Raw genomic sequence first — 18,698 nt, 5'->3', positions numbered from 1 at the left:
AATTCGTGTGCATTGCACCCAGTCCATCCCCTATGATGGGGTCTGCCCCACAGACACAGCGCTTTGCCCCACTGAGTTCACATGCCCGGGGACCACAGCTCCGTGTTCACGGAACGTCCCCAAGTGTTAGGCTGCGAGGGGAGCCCCACAGCACGACTGTGCAGAGCAGAGGCTGGGGTAGGTGTTTGCCTGGGGGAGGTTTTTGTGCCAGGAGGGGGACCTGGGAGAGAGCCGTGGCTCTTCTTTCCAAATATATCCAACTGTCTGACTCAGGGCGCCCATAAAATTAGGCAACAAGACATCTCCTCGGGTAGCAGTGCATCTGGCAAGAGAATTACAGAGAGAAGTACCTCCTAATACAAACTGTGGGCTGGGCTTTGAGAAAGGGCTGTTGTGAAGCTACAGGGATTTCAGAAAGAAGCCAAGATGATAATTAATGCCTGGTTCAAAAGCAATTATTCCAATTATGTTTTTAATTTAATCTCTGCAAAATTTGGGACTCTTGGAAAATGCAAATAAAAAGCTCTAAAAATATTAATGTCTCTCCTGTCAAGCATCCTCCCCAGATCCTGGCTAAAAGAGCTACATTCATAGCGGCTCTTGCCTACCAATCCCAGGCAGAATTTGCAGAGATGATTGCAGAAAATTCCCTCGGTTTTGCCCATAAACGACTTACCCATGGGCGTAAGTGTTCTCCCACCACTTGCAACAGGGCCAAGCACTGCAGCAGTCCACAGTGAACCTACACCAACTTCCACTGCTGTGCTTGTGCCCTGACCATGCAGCATTCCTGCTTGTTAGGACAGTGCTTCTCACTTAGCTAAATCCTGCCCCAGTTCCCATGTGTGCTAGCAGGAGAGTCCCCTGAGATACTGTGGCTTGTCCCAGCTACTGCTGTAGATTCACTGTGGCATCTCTCCTCAGTTGATCTAGAAATGCCATTTTTCCTCACATTTTGAACTGTTACATACTAGAGTTTGTGTGCCCGCACCTTATCCCATCCCATAGTTACGTGTTCCAGTTGCTGTCATGTGATGCAGTATTGCATAGATGATGCAAAGTGACCGAAGGCACTGGGGACACAAGCTGAGATACCTCCGAAGGACCCGGCTTCCCAGGTTTCCTTGCTGTCTGCAATGCAGGACACGGGGCTTACAGCCACACTGGTCGCTTCGGAAAATCTTGGCTGAATTTGTCTTTTTCTTTAGTAAGCTACACAACCGAAGGGGTCAGCAGGCCCACACAGCAGCACGAGAGGTATTGAGGCTCTTTTTTTCCTGTTCCTTTAGGGTCTTGTCATGCCACATCCCGACTAACAAGCTCTTGCTTTCCATGTGCCACCGTAGGTTCAGCCCATATGAGTGGTACGACGCTCATCCCTGCAACCCGGGATCAGACATCGTGGAGAATAACTTCACCTTATTGAACAGCTTCTGGTTTGGGATGGGAGCACTGATGCAGCAAGGTACGGCGGCACCTCCCCACCCTCACACCCTCCTGCCGGTTCTCCAGCACTGGCCTCTTGTCATGGCTTTTTAGATCTAAAATTCATGTTGTTTGTGACAGGAAAAAGATAAAACATCCAAACATCAGCACTGCCTCCTGGCTGGCCGCTGAAAGGCGGTGAGGTGCAGGAGAGGGGAGGCAGCTCTCCTCTGGCACCCCCGGGACCTGCTGTGCGGAAGCACTCACTACCGGCGCATCTCGCTCCCAAGGGAGACACGCGTACGGCAGCACAGCACCCAAGGGAGCTGCTCCCTGGGGAGCCACGTGCATGGCAGCTGGCTGGGACCCAGGCCAGCAAAGGGCTGATGAGATACTGATCTCATCAGGGGGAGCCAGCTGTGAGCTCTCGGTGACTGTGTTTTTTCACTCACTTCGAACTTCATCTCCACGTGGACCACGTGGACGCCCTCTGAGCCGTGCCTGCCTGGAAGGGATGGATACCTGGTGGGGGACGTGTGCCAGGGCTGAGGCCTTCCTGGGCACCCCAGAGAAAGGTCCAGGGTTCTTACACCAAAAAAGCCTTCTGATTTCTTATGCGTCAAAGCAGGCCACAGCTTTTCACTCTTTCTGGGTTTGTTTGTTGGGGGCGGGTGGCACCTACCTCTATTTGTACTTTCAGCCTTCTGTGGATCAAAGCCCCCATCCCACCAGCTCACCCCACAGCTGTGGGGATAGAGTCATCGCTCACCCCACGAGCTGGAGCTGGCTGCCAGCACACACGTGCGGCTGCAGAACAATAATTACTATTAATGAAGCATGCACACTCTGGCAGGTGTCAGAAGGAGCAGCTCCTGAGCCTGCCATCTGGAAGCATGCAGCTAGATGATGGAGTGGTGGTGTGTTCGCACGTGTGCTGCTGCTGGTGTGCGCAGAGGAGCACCCACCCACCGTGCCCCAAGGAGGGATGCTGCGTTCATCTCCCTCAGCTGTTTAATTCACCAAACTCAGCAGCATCCCACAGATGCTGCAAATTCCTACTTCTGTTACTTCAAACAATTGGTTTAATTTCAGGATGTCTATCCTGGCTCACTGTTTTAAATCAACTTTTACAGAAGAAAGGGCATCTTGCCCTCTGGTGTGTCTCCATTTTTATCCTCATCTGGTCATTCTGCACATTGTGAAATGGCCTGAAACTCCCTCTGGCATAGGGCAAAGAGGATGGCGAGATGCTCCTCTCCAGGCACCTCTGCCTGGCAACCACTGCATGCGAGACTGAATGTTTTCAGTGTTAACTGGTGTAAGATACCACAATGACAAGGACCTTAGAAATGGGGTATGGATGGAATTACATTCATATATGTGGATGAAATAGAGAAAATGGAATATATGTAGATAGAATGGAGTAAATCTGTTAGGAAGACAGCAGAGAGGGAGCTTCTGAGCAGCTCCGAATAAGGAACAAAATTCAGCTGTGATCTAATTGCAGAAAATCCAGGAATAGAAATAAGTGGAAAATGTCAAACATTTGTCACACTTTAACTTACCATGTATCAGTAGTTATACCCAGAGAGCAAAAGAACCACAGCATCGCCTTGGTGGCATGCATGGTGCTACTGCTCCGTGCTCCTCCTGCTGCCACTGCTGCAGTGTATAATAGAGATTCTTCCCAGATCTCAGCTGCCCTGATGGACAGTGACAGTTCCCAGCAAGACGGTTTAGCAGGATGAATCATCCTTTTATCAGATGCTGATAAATGAAAAAAGCTGTATTCTTTTAAATTCTATTCTACATCTAAGAAGAAAAATATTTCAAAGCCAGACTGATGTCACACCATCCTGTGCATCAAAGGGCAAGAGATGGAATGGGAAAGAAGCGGCATCTTGAGAAGAACTGAAGCAGCCATCAATATCCAAGGCTCCTCTGCTTCCTGGTGCCTCCTCGTTGCACTCCGATAGGAGAAAAGCTACGCTCCATGCTATGCTTTGATACCACTCAGCTTAAAATTGCTTTGCAAAGCCCAATCCTTATTGCAAATTCCAGGTTGGCTATATCTTCTGAACGCCGTTGTTTCAAACCCAAAACTCTTTCTGGCTTTAAAAGGTGTCTCGGGCATTTACAAAAATAGCATAACCCATTTAGTCCTTCATGTCTGCTCAAAAAAAGGCATTCCAGACCTGTTACACCTTTTATGCTGTAACATCTCCTGCTTCCCTACTTCTAACTGATATTCAAAGTGCTGGACCCTGATAGTTCCTTTCTCCCGTTGTTTGATTTTTTAAAAAACCTTGTGTATTTGAACACACTCCCTAGAGTGAGTCCTTTGAAAAGTAATCCATATAAAAGCAAAGCACTTTTTAAATGGCAGAACAAAACACTCATAAAAGTTCATAAATAGCTTGCTATTTAAATCTCATAAAAGCAGCCTAGTTAATTACTTCAGTTTGAATGTTTCCTGTAAATTGTGCACTGTACCCAAGGTCAGCAATAAAGGGAGAGGGTTTTTCTGCAAATGCTACAAAAATCCCACTGATTTCCTTGCATGCAAGATGTCTGGATAATTTGCCTCAAAACCCGTTGGCTTTAATTACATAGCTGTTACAGTTTTGACAGTGAAACCTAATCCTTTATACATATCTATGTATGTACGTAATGTACATACATACGTGCATACGAAATAGGTCCTTCCTCTCTGTTTCTTCTTACCTCTTTCTCCTTCCCCCTCTCCTACCCCAGGCTCTGAGCTGATGCCCAAAGCACTGTCTACACGGATCATTGGTGGCATATGGTGGTTCTTCACCCTAATTATCATCTCGTCCTACACGGCCAACCTTGCCGCCTTCCTGACGGTGGAGAGGATGGAATCCCCCATCGACTCAGCAGATGATTTGGCAAAGCAGACAAAAATAGAGTATGGAGCAGTGAAGGATGGAGCTACTATGACCTTCTTCAAGGTGAGACCAGGTAGAGGCTTTCTACCTTCCTGGCAGAGACACAACGCTCTCAGGCCAATGGGAGCAAGAACAAAGAACCAAAGACAAAAAGCCTCTTAAGCCACCACTCCTTATAAGCAGGTTGTTTCTGTCTGACATCCTTGTCAAGACTTTGGTGGTTTGTTTACCTAGATTCACATCATGGCTAAATCCCCCACGCCCCGTCGCTAACTGAAGTGGCAATTACAAAATCATGTTGATTTTACAGCTTCAGAGACTACCCAATGGTGGCTCAGACACCCTAAACTGAAGCACATGGTAGACACAACAGGACAGGCGTACCTTATATTAAAGCTCTACAGAAAAATCTTATATTCCTTAAAGTACCTTCCCTAATTCCACATCTCACCCATTGCAGCTCCTCCCTTGTCTCTGCAAGGACAGCTCACAGAGCCCTCGAGGCTGACCCGGCCAGCCTTCAGGGACAGGCAAGAGAACAAATGAAACATAAAGCTGGACAGATGTTACAAAGTGCCCTCTCTGACCAGTATTTTTTCCAGCTGAAATACCTTTCTTGTCCTTCAGGTATTCATATTAAAGTAGTCAAGTTCTATTAACCTCTGAAACTCAGTGCAAGGTAACACCACCAATGCATCAGAATTAAATGATATTAATTTATTCTCTTTAATTAATTTCAGAAGTTAGCCAACACGGCAGAGGAGGGTACTAAGAGCATTCGTATTTCACTATTGCTTGAAACTGGAGAAAAACTGAGAGGCCTAAAAAGACCTTTAAAACCACAGCTGGCCTACAAAAACACGCTTTTTAAATAAAAAAAAAAAAGAGTGAGAGAATAAATTAATAGAAATGAGGGGTGATTAATCTAAGGAATGATCACCCTGGTTGGAGAAGAATTTAAATGCAACAATGAACACAGAAAACCATCTTTCAAGGAAAGTTTTGGCATTAACTATGCAGGTGGTGCAGGGCCCCAGCCACACTGGGAGCATCGGCCAGAGCTCAGCGCCGCAGCACCCAATCAATGCCGATACTCTCCCTGGGTGCTTTGTCACAAGGCCACAGGAGCACAGGCAGATCAGAGCCTTTGGCTGCAGGAATGGGGCTGCCTTCCCCCTGCACCTCCGCTGAGAGCAGCGCTGGGACACGTTCCTTCCCCCTCCAGTCATCCGAATTCAGAAGGAAATATATGGGCCAAAGTGTGACATAGTTCATGCTTCAAAAAGCAGGCTGTGCCTAGAATACTGCAATAATTTGAATAGGCAGAGTATAAAGGCAGCTAGACTGGGCTGTCAGCAGTTTAATTGCCAAGACTCATTAAAGGAAGCCAATGTGCTGAATTTTAACAACAAGGAACAGCAGCATTCTTCTGCAACTTTTCTTGGCTATGAGTTGGTTATGGAGACACTATACTTTCCAAATCTCCATGCTTACTTTGACAGACAGCAACACTGATTGGTAAAGAAATATGAAGGATTTAGTCTGATCTTTAATTAATTCTGGGAAATGAAAATGTTGCCTAGAATAGGAGGTTGCTGCTGGTTAGTTTGCTTTCTGCAGTGGCGCCAATGCATGCAGTTTTGTCTTTGGCATGGTCAGATGCATTGTGTTACGTTCTGAAAGTAATATAAACCTAGAAAAGCTATCAGGAAAAGACAGGTTTTTTCTGTTGTGTTTTAACTACACTTTCCAATAAGAGTTTTATATGGGTATAAAAGAAAATTGTTTTTTAAAAAAAATAAATTAAGGACACGGTACATTTGTTGTTTCATATTGTTACCCATCAGAATCATTCTTCAGGCTTCTAACAGGCATTTAGTAGGGTGTATTAATGCCAGGTATTTTCCTTTTTCTTTGTTACTATTGTTGTTTGGAGATGAATTCTCAGGCATGTTCCCTCTGACAAATGTTTTGATTACTGGAGCAGTGAGAGCACTCATGCAGGGTGCCATGTTCACTCGTCCTTTGTGTACAGAGAAGTACAGGAGAGCCAGAATTTTTCCCACCCCTCAACAAGGTCTTTGCCAAACATCTGGGCAAACCCCACGGTGGTTTCAGAACGACTGCTCCGCCAGCACCACCTTCACGGGGACGCCTGTCAAACAGCACAAAGGTCTGGGGGACAGAGCCGTGGGCACCTCCAGCCTCTGCTGAGGGTCCGCACTCCCTCTGCATGGGGGGGGACTGAAGGAACGGCGAAGTGCACAAGTCTTCACATCACCTTCCTCTGCTCAAGCAGGGTTATCAGCAGAGACAGCCCCATGCAGGCTGTACAGCCATGGCTCTTGGAAAGCTCCTGGAGATATGGAGGTCAAGTCCTCCTGCTGTTGGCTGAACAGACCGGCACTGCTGGAACAAAACACTGACAGCAGCATCCCAACTAGGATCTCACTCACCTGGGGGGTTATTCACTAGGACTTAACCCACATTGCTGCCTTGCTCTGGTGTGAGTGTCCCACAGAGTAGTTCTCCTCACATTAGGAACTCACTCCTCCACTTCTCCATGTTAAAGAAGCTTCAAACCACACACACCAACCCCTCAAATCCACTGTGGCCATCACTGTCCTTAGCTGGATCTCATCTGGGTCTGTGGCCCTCCCAGCACCTGGGAGGTCTGACAAAGCAGAATCGAGGGCTGCAGGAGGAGAGCACCATCCCAAGAACTAATCTTAGGGAACAACGGGAAACAGGAGGAAGAGGAAGGCAAGCGCCTTGCAGCTGTTCCCTGGCATGGCCCCCAGGCACTAACCAGTTTCCTGCCTGTGGTCAGGCTGACCGAGGCTTTATGCAGAGCTCACCGAAGACGCCGCACGAGTTTCCAACTGATCCAAGCCAACAGGCACCTCTGGGGCAGACCCACAGCCAGCGACCTTTTTCCCACAAAGGTTTTTGCCTGTGCCGCTGAGCTAACCAGTACAGCAACAGGAAGCAGAAGAGAGCTTTACCAACCATATTGCCAGATTTTGACTTCATGAAAAGAACTTTTAAGAAGCTATTTATTCCCTGGTAATGCAGATCGAGTTACAGGAATAAACACAGATCAATTAATTTAGGAACAGCATCTAGTGTACATTATAAATCAAGCCAGAAATCCTTCACGTCTTGCAAAGGGTGTTGTCTCTCTGAACAAATGCCAGGTTTAACGTGCAGTTTGGCGTATGGGTGTGAGAGTGTGTGTATGTGTGTACATATATATATATTCACTTGTACAGAAACGTTAAATCCTAAAGAGTAAGTATCTTCAGTTGGTGAAAATCAATTTATTTTTTCGTACAGGCTGGAATTGAAAATCTTAAGCCTTAAAGTTACTTTCTTGCCAATTTCACTGATAAAAAAGCATATATGTCTTGGCAAGATGCCTTGTAGTGGCTTCTCTAAACTATTCCATTAATTTATTTGGGTGACTGGTCTTGAAGCATTGGTTATTAAAGGTAGCTTCTGAGCTGTGACTCTGAAGAATGAATTCAGAGGCATTTTCAGTGTCATTGCAATTGCTGCATTCAGAGGGGCTGGTACTCAGATTTTCATACATGCATCTCATTTAGCACTAATGCAGGGGTTTATTAAGATGCAAAGGACAGTGGACGAGATTCCGATGTCTTTTATCCCGACCAAAATGAGAAGCTCCACTCACATGAGTCGGTGGTGTAAGCAGGAGAGACAGCTGCAGTGTTCAGCAGCATTAAACTATCGCCTTTGTTTATTAGTAATGATCTCCATCATTCCTAACATTCTGGAGCTCCCAACCCAACTCTGGAACTTCCCTGCCAGGAAGAAGTCAGTGTCAGGCCATTTATCTTAATGCTTCAGAGCAACCAAGAAGTTCCTCTCCATCTACCTTTGGCAGCAAAGCAAAGTTATCATTGAGGGGGAGCTGGGGACCCTACAGAGGATGCAGGGGCACAGGAGGGTCTCTCTGCCTGCCACCAACTCAGATATTTTTTTTTTTATGCAGCCCATAAAAGTAAATGGAGAGGAAATTTGCACCTAGCCACAGCATGACAAATATCAGATCAAACCAGTAACTAACCCCAGTAAGGATTTTTAAAGGTAAATTACTTAAGCTGTAAAATCAGAGGTCTGCCAAAATAAACAGGACGTGCACACTCACACAAAAAAACTGTCCAGCAAAACAAACACAATTTATGTGCATTCTTTACTGACTATAAATTGCTACTAACGTGTTTTCGCTTATTTGAATGCTGTGTTCTCAGGTGACATCATCCAAATTTCCATAAATAAGCAACCACCTTTGCAGTACAGCTGAAGTGTTCTGGGAGAAGCAAATGGAGAAAGGAATGACTTTTCCTCTAATAGGAAAAAATGTATAGTGGCTAAATTAGGTGTGCGCTGGAGCACTGTACATTCCTCACCACGGTTACTCCTGCAATTTCTGATTGATGACTGCTCTCACAATGACTGACAATAGCTTCTAAATTGGACTTCTAACAAGTAGTCCGGTCTATCAAACTGCTAGTGCTGTGCTGAGAATTACAGTTGGTGAATTTTCACTTGGAAAAGGAGCGTCCTTATCTCATGTTAGCAAAGTTAAAGAAACTAACAGGAAATAAATTCCCAGTGAGGAGGTGGCAGGTTTGTGGACTATGGGAAGAGCCTGAGAATGCCTTGACCAGAGCCACATGTCGAGCCACCCTGTCCACACGGAGGGCCTGAGCTGCCCTCCCCGAAGGAGCTACCCCAGCCTTCCCTTTGGGGGAGAGGAGGCCATTGCAACAGCAGCGTGTGGCTGTGGGGGGACAGCCCTGCTCTGCCGAAGGAGCCCTGTGCTGCTGGGTCTCTCTTTCAGCTGTTTATTAGGCACAAGCAAGCAGCGACAGGGAGCTCTGGCCTCACGGTGAGCCCTCGCCCAGGCATGCTCCAGCCAGAGAGGGTGCTCGCCCTGCCATGGGTGCCCCCCGCCCCTGCCAGTGATGCCCAGAGTGGGGCTGGGAGCAGTGCAGCCAGAGCCGAGAAAGCTGGGCCCCTCCTGGCATTTCAAAACACAATCAAGTCCTTTCAGCTGGTCAGAAGCAGTGATTTAAGAAGAGAAAAGTGTTTTTTCTCTTCCAGGGAGCCCTGTCTCATGTAATTTAAGTTGCCTGAAGAGCTACAATGCCTCATGCAAGTCCTATTAGCTTCACTAAATGCAGTCTATTGATTTTTTTGCCAGTTTATTTTGCTCTATGCTTTAAACTGGGAGAACACTGATGTTGTTTAAGAGCTCTGTGTCAACACCCAAGGAGCATTAAATGCAGGAAGAGGAGAGAAAGGGAGAGCCAGTGAACCCAGAGGCCTCTGATGTGAACTATATAAATGTTAAACAAGTCCTTATCAGCAAGCCAAGTATGCTATTCATTTCAATTATCCATTGTAATGCACAGATATTTAATAATCCTTTTGGAGGCTACATTCTTGCTGCTCTTTGAGGTTTGATAGATGCCACAAATCTACCTTACAGGCACTGGTCCAGATATTCAAGTGAGGGAGATTATCCTGCCTCTTGAATGAAGTTTGCTCTGGCACATCCACTACTGAACGTTCATCAAGTGGATTATAACAAGCATGAGCTTTAACTGAGAAGAAATGAGTCCATGGAAATTTCAGTCAGGAGAATGAGCCCACGGGGTCAAAGACAGCGGAACAGCCTTTGGCATTGCACTACACTAACCAACTTTGGGGTGTCCACGTTTTGCCTAACCTTTGTTAAACATGCTGAAAAAGAAGGAGGTGGACAGGCAAAACATTTGAAATATAAAGCGTTATGGGGGACTTTTTTTTTCTTCGCTAATTTACCCTTATTTATAGTGGTTTTTTTATCAGAAGAACCTATGCTGCTGCATTTTGAGTGATACTGAAAAAATGAGGGGGAGATGAGATAGCAGTAGTTGGGATGGGATGGGGCTCCATCTCCTGCTTTCTTACGGAAGGACAGAGCCCTGAAACTGAGATAAACGACAGCTAAACCAGAAAGCGACCTTCTGCTGCAGCAACTCCTCATGCAGCTGCAGGTGAGCAGTCAGCCTTAATCAAGGCAAAGCACAAAGACTTATCAGCCCCTCCAACTTATCAGCCAGCTTCAGGCTCTTGCTAAGTAGTGCTGTGGAGGAGGGAGGTTTTGGCTGACTAAACTGCCTCTTATAAAATAAAGTGGCAAAAAGACGTCGAGGAAAAACAAGAAATTAGGCAGAAGAATGGCACATAAAGGAGCAGGCAGCAGCACTAACGCAAGCCTCAATATCCAGGTGCTTTTCCAGAGCTTGAGTGGATGTATAGAGCTGGTTTGACAAGAGCTACATTCACCCACGGGAACAGTGTCCAGAGAAGGGGACACTTTAAGAGAAAGTGGATGTACCTTTCCTGGGGAGTCTTTTAGACTAAAGCCAGTTACGTCTTTTGTGACAACCTACACAGAGACAATTCAGAAGGTGGTTGTAGATAAAAGCTATATTTCAAATATTACAGAAAGACATAAAATAACCGTATTTCTTCTCACCCAACACATTTTTTAGAAGGAAAAATCATTCACATGAATAGTAAGCTAGAAAACATATTCTTCCTTTTTTGACAGAACGCCTGCTGATAGAGAAAGAATATCCATGTTTATTTTTTGCCGTAAGACAATCTTCTTGAATATTTCTATGCCTCTGTTTATGTGGATACGTTAAATTTGTTTGGCAGTTGCACATATCTCAGAGGAAACATGTTCCTTGCAATGCTTGAGGAAAGACAAAAGTATAATAGAGCATATGCAATAGAGAAAAACATGCCCTCTGAAATGTTCTCTGTCTTCTCTCATTGTGAAGAAACATTACAAGATAACCAAAATTCTGGTTAGGAAACTAATACAGTTAAACAGATATGCCAATAGCCTGTCACACTAGCAAGTTCTGCAGGGCATCAAGGCAGGGTCTTGCTGGACCTCACGGAAGGAAAAGGATGGTTTGATTCCACCTACAGGATAAGGTCTCTGGAGCAGTGCCTCTTTTTGCTGAGCATCTGCACAACGTGAAGTGTGCTGGAACCTTTGTCTCTTTTATGGCAACATGAAGCCAAACAATGTTGGACAGTGAAAACAGAGAGATATTTAAGACAAGGTCAAATTGGTAATAGTTCCATTGTGTGATCTGTTCTCAAACTGGTATTATTATTTACTGAAAAGATACTAGGTTTCAGCAAATGGATTAATTCTTATTTTTTGGGGGGTGGGGGGGGTGGTGTGTATCATTCTTCCAGAAATCCAAAATTTCCACATTTGAAAAAATGTGGGCTTTCATGAGCAGCAAACCCACAGCACTTGTTAAAAACAACGAGGAAGGAATCCAGCGAACCCTCACAGCTGATTATGCTCTGCTGATGGAGTCAACCACCATCGAATACATCACCCAGAGGAACTGCAACCTGACTCAGATTGGGGGACTCATCGACTCCAAAGGCTACGGGATTGGTACTCCCATGGGTAAGCAACAGCGGTGGGGTTTCTGTAGGTACCCCGGAGGGGGGCTAGTTAACACAAACAACAGATGTGATTAAGATAATCTGCTCCCAACAGCAAATTTCCACATAACAAGGCTTACACTGCCTGCCTGTTGAAAAGAGGTCTCAACAACCCTGCTTAATGCAGACACGTTCCCTACTTTGTGTGATTTTTGTCCTACTTTCCCTCTGTGTGTAATGGTGTTCCCCCTCCCCAGGGTCACCGTACAGGGACAAGATCACCATTGCCATCCTCCAGCTCCAGGAGGAGGACAAGCTCCACGTAATGAAGGAGAAGTGGTGGCGAGGGAATGGCTGTCCTGAGGATGAGAACAAGGAGGCCAGTGCTCTGGGCATCCAAAACATTGGTGGGATTTTCATCGTTTTGGCAGCAGGCTTGGTGCTGTCCGTCTTCGTGGCCATGGTGGAGTTTATCTACAAATTGCGCAAAACAGCGGAGCGTGAGCAGGTACTGATTTCCTCCGTTTCCCTACACCACCATTAGCCCAGCCGTTGAGGATTTCGCACACTGACCCCAGAGGCAGGCAGGGAGACAGGCAGAGGGATTCAGCCCTGCCTCTGCTGCCTGGAGATCCAAGCGCCTGCAGCCCAAGGGCTGAAATGCAGCACCCTCAAAATGCCATCCCCCAAGGCTCATTGCTCTGTCCCCCTCTGACAGCCTCAAGTCAGGGGGGCAAATCATGTCTGCTCTGGTCAGGGTCATCTGCTGCTGCAGTAACTAGACTAGTAAACATCTGTAGGGTAATTTTGAGCAAGCAAGCACATAAGTAATGAAAATAAGGATGGAGGTCCCTGGGAGGGGCCTTTCTGAGCTGTTATATCCACTCGCCACTATCATATACAATCGTGTCTCATATACTAGGCGCAATGCATACATGCATGAAGTCTCCTTCTCTTCTCCCCACTCCCATTCAAAAAGCCTCAAGGAACTGATCAGGGTCCACCAGGGAGCCTCATATTACCTTAATCAACTTTTTACAACACTTATACAAACAGCCCATCCCACCCGCAGTGGCTGATTAGTGCTCATGAAATGAGATGACTGCTTTTATGTTTTTCCCTCTTCCTTGTGTGTCATGGTACTCTAAGTGGAAAGTGCGTTTGTGTACATGACCAGAAATCAAAGCAAGCTGCCCACGTGGTGGACTAGATAGATGAAGGAAAACTGCCCACTAGCAAGCCCAGCAGGACTCGATAGCCCTCTGACTCCCAGCACATAAATCTGCCAGCCCCCCAGCAGGGATCACACAAAGCACCAGCACTCCAACAGCCGCCTGTAGCTCTGCCTTTCTGCAGGATTTAGTGCGTCAAAGGTACAATTCTTGCCAAAGGAGAGAGGGGTCAACCAGATGCCTGTGCTTCACTGAAGTCCCACTAAGCACAGCTGATGCCTTAAACGCAGCCTAAACCTCGTGCTTGCCCTCTGCAGAGCCTAGTTTCAGCACCCTCCTGTTCACGGCGAGGTTAGCAGAACATTTTGCCAGAAGTAATGGTGCTTTTTGTCCCTGCTTTCCCCAGCGCTCCTTCTGCAGCGCCATGGCTGATGAGATCCGGTTGTCGCTCACCTGCCAGCGACGGGTGAAACACAAGCCGCAGCCACCTGTCATGGTGAAGACTGACGCCGTGATCAACATGCACACATTCAACGACCGACGGCTGCCAGGGAAGGACAACATGACCTGCAACACTGGATTGACACCTGTGTTTCCCTAGGGAATGGGAATGGGGGGGGCGGGAGGGAAGGAATTGCAGCAGACAAGGCTGGATGCACTCTTAACTAGGAGGAAAGGATTAAAAAACAAGAAAAAAAAAACAGAGAAAAAAAAAAAAGCCTGGTTTGGTTCATTTCAAGAACAAGGCCTTTACAACACAGCGTCATTAATCATCGGCATAGAAGCAAGAACTTCAAAGCACGGACTGTAACATGGGTCTTGGGGCTTTTCTGTTTTGTTTTTGTTATTTTTCATTCCTTTTTTTTAACACTTAGATCCTACAGGCCTCATGGAGTCCAAACACACTACCATCCAGGAGTCTGATGTTTACATACTGAAAACACAAGGAGGCAAAACAGAATTGAGCCAAACTGACCCTCGGTGGGTAAGGAGGAGCCCCTGAGCAAGGCTTCTTTAGCATGGCAATAAAAAGAAACACTTTGTCAGGTGCAGCGTGAGCATCTATTCCACACTGACATACACAGTGCATTTAGGATACATTGTCTGGGAAAGGTATCTGTGACGCACCGTGACGGTCAAGGCTGTGCCTTCTCTCAAAGCAGCTGACAATGGCCTTTTACCTCACAGCTGTGCTGGCTGTGGCCATCCACAGCTGGAAGTCCACGTGGGGGGTGTGGTGGCAGAAGGCCAAGTAGATCCAAGACAGCTGACTACGAGGGGGCAAGTAAGCCTGAATGGAGCTGAACTCCTGGCCAGGGATGGGACAGTGCAGCGTGCATGGGAGCTACTGCCATCTCCGAGTGACACCACCCACACACCCCGTGCCAAAGCCCAGCCCAGGGTGACACCGTGATCTCCAGGTCCTCAGCTCCTTCGCTCTTTCTGCAAAGCTCGGTCTCTTTGCAAAGAAGCACGGAAAGCGGCTGAGTCCACAGGTTTCAGCAGCAGTGGGAGCAGAGCTGTTTTGGGGAGCCAAATGGTACCAGTTTCCATTAAATTCAGCAGCACTGAACTGCAGCTCTGCTGCACTCGCACTCAGACCAGGAGAGGACTGTATGTCTGGTTTAGGACTAAATGCTCTCCATGGCATCAGAGACTTGAAAGACGAAGTAAAACCAGGACTGGCCTGGGACAAGCAGCACTGTGTGAGCCAAACCTGACACCCCTCCTACTCTGCCCCATGAACCGCAGTCCCTCAGGCAGCATCTTCATGTGATTTAAGCATCACACACTACAATGTTTTTAAGAAATCTTCCATGAACTGTGTTCTTACTTTCAGGTTGCTTAACCCAGAAGGCTGGTCCTGCAGATGAATTTAGTCAGAATTACCAAAGACCCCTCTGCTGACCTAAAGTAATGCTTGAGTAACATCACTCGGCTCCACCCCTACACAGGGAACCACATAGGTGGCCGGTGGGACACTCCATGGATTAATTTGCAAAATGAAACAAATGGAAATCGCTCTGCCCACTGTAATCCAGAACATCACATGGAGTATTGCAAATGTGCTTAAAAGCTCCGAGTTAAACACTGGTGCTGAAGAAGTGAGCAACCTCCTTCCCTCGCACATGAAAGGGTGACAGTAACCTGCCACAGACTGCACTGCTGCTAGAGACCCCTCCTGCACCCACCACCTAAATCCTGGTTTAGAGGGCAGGCAGGGCAGCACAGCGATGGAGCAGGCTGCGCCCGAGCTCTGCATCCCAAAATTTCGCCTTCTGTGTCACAGGCATAGGAGGTGGCACGGCCACCGCAGGAACCTGCAGCTGAACTGACCCAGTTTGCCCTCCCCCGGCTGCAAGGCCTTTCTGGAAAGTTTATCCTCGCCCAAAGGAACAAACCTGTCTATAACTGATTTCAGATAATTTTTTTCCCACCTGTTTCTGTTTGAGGCTCAGTTAGGAAGGTTACCTTTGGAGCTGACTAGAATTAGCAAATTAGCTCAAGGGGAGATAGCTGTTCCCTCCCACCCCATCACAGAACATAATTTGTCCTTATTTTGTTTCTTCTGTGATGTAAAGAAGCAACAGTGACCCAAAATTTTTTAAAAAGGTAATTTGTCATATTCTGACTAAAGATATGCAAAGAATTTATGTTAATTTTCACCTTTTCATAGAAATCATGAAAAATTAGGGATGAAAACTGCCAACTCAATGGGCATCATATTCTTAATAGTTTTCTGACCAAATACCTACAAGCAGAGGACAGATGGGAAGTATGGGTCTACTTCCCAAAGCTAATGACATTCTTAATGCAATTCTTCACAAATCCTTAGGCTTGTCAGAGTAGTAGATTTTGGTTTCTTTGCAGATTTCTAAGCTCTTAGAGATATTTATAATTAAGGCAGAGATAAAAACAAAGCCTGAAACTGTCTTTAAATGTCCAAAGAGCAAAATACCACAGAAAATAGCATTCATTTTGCTTCATGAGATTTTTTTTTTTTAATAAATAAATATTACTAATACCATAAACCCCATTTATTCATCTTTTACACCAGTTTGATTTGATTTTACTCACAAGCATCCCAGAGTGACAGGTGAGCATCTGGAATTACCGGTGTTATCTGCCAGCAAGACCAAACCCCACAGATCGACCTTTTCCCTTCCCTCTTTGCACTGCCCATAAATCAGCCAGGAAATAGCAGCTAGCTTCATGCATCTACATTATGGTTTTATGTTTAAATCTTGACCATTAAAACGTTTAACATTTAACAACAAGAAAATGTTCTGCACCACTCAAAACAAGGGAGGAGCGGGGGGAGCTGCCTGGGACCCCTGCCCGGCAGGACCACAGGCGGCCCCTTGCCCGCTAGCTCCTGCTCACTGTGAGCCAAGGGGGTTTCAGACCCCAGCCTTCCTGCTGCAAACCAGGGGCAGCTCCACCAGAATAAGCATTAATTCAGCCTGTTGTTACACTGCTAAGCAGAGACTGGTGTTTCTCCTGTTACTGCCATTTACCCTGTGTGCTCCTTTCCTTCATCCTGGGGAGCGTGGGAGCCCATAAAGCCATGCGGTGTTTAATCACAGAGGAGGAGCAACGAGCAGCGATGTGCTGGAAGACTTCAGAAGGGGCAGACGTGATGACAAAGTCTCCAAGCCTTCTACAAGCTGTTTTGTGACCTGTTTGTGACTATCGACGACTCATGTATTAGAATTCATCTGACTTCCAACTTTGTTAAAATCAGTTCCTTTCTTCACTTGGTGGGCAGAGAGACTGAAAAAGTGAGGAGGAAATAAACTAAAAACAGGTTTGGTCTATTAAACTGTATCTAAACTGTTGTCACCTCAGTTCACTGTCTTATCACTTGCTTTTTCCTTCCAGCTCTCCTTTGAGACAGAGCAGGGGCACAGCAGTAGCTTTGTTTGGGGTTGCTTTTCTGTTTGGACTTAACCAACAGTGTGTGTTGGGTATACAATGTCAAGATGACAGATCCACAAAGAGACAGAATATGCAAAGGGGAACCAGCTCCAGCTCTGGGCAACCACTGTTCCCCCCTTGGCGGGTACTTCTGTGGAGCAGGATTCGGCTGGACACCAGCACGGGTGGTCTCTGGGAGGGTCGCTGCAAATGGACCCCATAGATGCTGGCAGCTCTCACCCAGTGCTCACTAACGTGAGCCCCACACAGCCAAACTGTGCGGAGACCCTGAGCCCCCCACCCAGTGACTGTGGACTGTGGGGTGCGATGGCACTTCCCTGCGTGGGCATCACTGGGGGTGCTCGGTGCTGGCCTGGCAGGAGCATTCCTGGCATCGGTGTTGCAAGCCCTCTGCTGTCCATACCTTACTTTGACATGTTTCTCAAAAAAATATTAAAAAAAGAAGAAGAAAAAAAATAAACAGAAAAGAGTAGGGGAAAAGGAAAAAAAGGTCTCCGTGACATTCAGGGGATTTTCCTTTGTGGACATGCAGAATTTCTATGAATATAGTTTTTTGTAAACATTTTGTAACAATTTTTGTTTCATAGTAACTGTGTTACTTGCTGATCATTCTAGGCTGATGTAAATAAACTTTCCAAAAAAAAAAAAAAAACACAAAAAGAAAAAATTCTGATTATTTTCCTTTTTAAGACACTGTGATATATCAAAGTGCACAGTTTGCTGTATGAAGTAATATGGTTTTAAATTTTAAATAAAAAATAATTTCTAGAAAATAATTAAGTTTATGCCTGTTTATACTCAACAACTCCCTTCCTTCTTGTTGAAGTTTTATACCTAAAACCAAGCTGTTAAATGACATCCCCTGTCTCTCCTGATAGTCAGCCATAAAAAGGCAGTGATTAAAAAAAAAACAATTCCCAAGTTAACCCAAACATCTCAGAAGAGAGCTGCTCGCCAGAGGGGATCTGGGCATGTTTGGAAGCTGTGATGATGAGCTTGACCACAAGCCATGGAGAGGAAGATCCCCATTTGCTTCACCTTCAGTCAGGGGGAGGTAAGACAGACAATGAGAACAGCGTAGCTCTCCCTGTCCTTGTATACCTACAGAAAGTTTGGTATCAGACAAATAATTAAGTCCAAACACTCCACAAAGAGCCATCTGCAGCAACACTCTCCCAGCATGGTTTTGCCTGGAGGCTGCGTGTGCATTTCATTAAGGAAAGGTGCCTGAGCCCGAGACCCCTCGACAAGACCGCAGGTCCCCAGTGGGCTTCAAGGTTCATAAAAGCTCTGTTTACCTGCTTTCCCTTTCGATGTAAGTCAAAAATCTTATTAGCCTGATAAAAGCTGAAAGCACCCTAAAGGCCAATGTTTATTAGCCTGAAATCTTTATGACTGTGCTTTATTATATTGAGGCAGGGAGAAAATATCTGCGGTTTCCAGGATAGGACTGATGAGAGCGATTGGAGCTGTGCCATGCAAGGCTACAATAAAACAAACTCTAAAAGCAGAGGCACAGCCCTGGGGACAGCTCGCCCGGCTCCAGGCTCCTGCGGCACAGCAAGCCCTGCACTCCGGAGCCCCCCGCTGCAGAGGGGCATTGCCCTGGAAACGTGCCTGGGGTGGCGGGGCAGCATTGGCAGGCACTGTGTGCTTGCGTCTGTATTAAATAATGCCCAGAAGTTGCCATTTCCTGTGCACCGAGATCTAAAAAGGCAATTCCTTCCCATTTTAATTAATTTTAAGGGTCACCCTCATA

The 18,698-nt window shown here is 46.3% G+C and overlaps 1 protein-coding gene across 1 annotated transcript in view; it reads left to right on the top strand.

Moving 5' to 3' along the window:
* The window catches only part of GRIK3 (glutamate ionotropic receptor kainate type subunit 3), a 119,643-nt gene extending 105,894 nt beyond the window's left edge, over nt 1-13,749 (top strand). The window contains exons 12-16 of the mRNA XM_037381768.1: nt 1,347-1,465; nt 4,180-4,397; nt 11,628-11,850; nt 12,086-12,336; nt 13,407-13,749. Coding sequence (XP_037237665.1) covers nt 1,347-1,465; nt 4,180-4,397; nt 11,628-11,850; nt 12,086-12,336; nt 13,407-13,601 — 1,006 coding nt within the window. The 3' untranslated portion in view covers nt 13,602-13,749. The remainder of the gene's footprint in view (nt 1-1,346; nt 1,466-4,179; nt 4,398-11,627; nt 11,851-12,085; nt 12,337-13,406) is intronic.
* Nucleotides 13,750-18,698: the final 4,949 nt, after the last annotated feature.

Source organism: Falco rusticolus, chromosome 3 (genome assembly GCF_015220075.1).
Source record: "Falco rusticolus isolate bFalRus1 chromosome 3, bFalRus1.pri, whole genome shotgun sequence".
NCBI lineage: Eukaryota > Metazoa > Chordata > Aves > Falconiformes > Falconidae > Falco > Falco rusticolus.
This window is presented reverse-complemented; position numbering and strand designations above follow the sequence as displayed.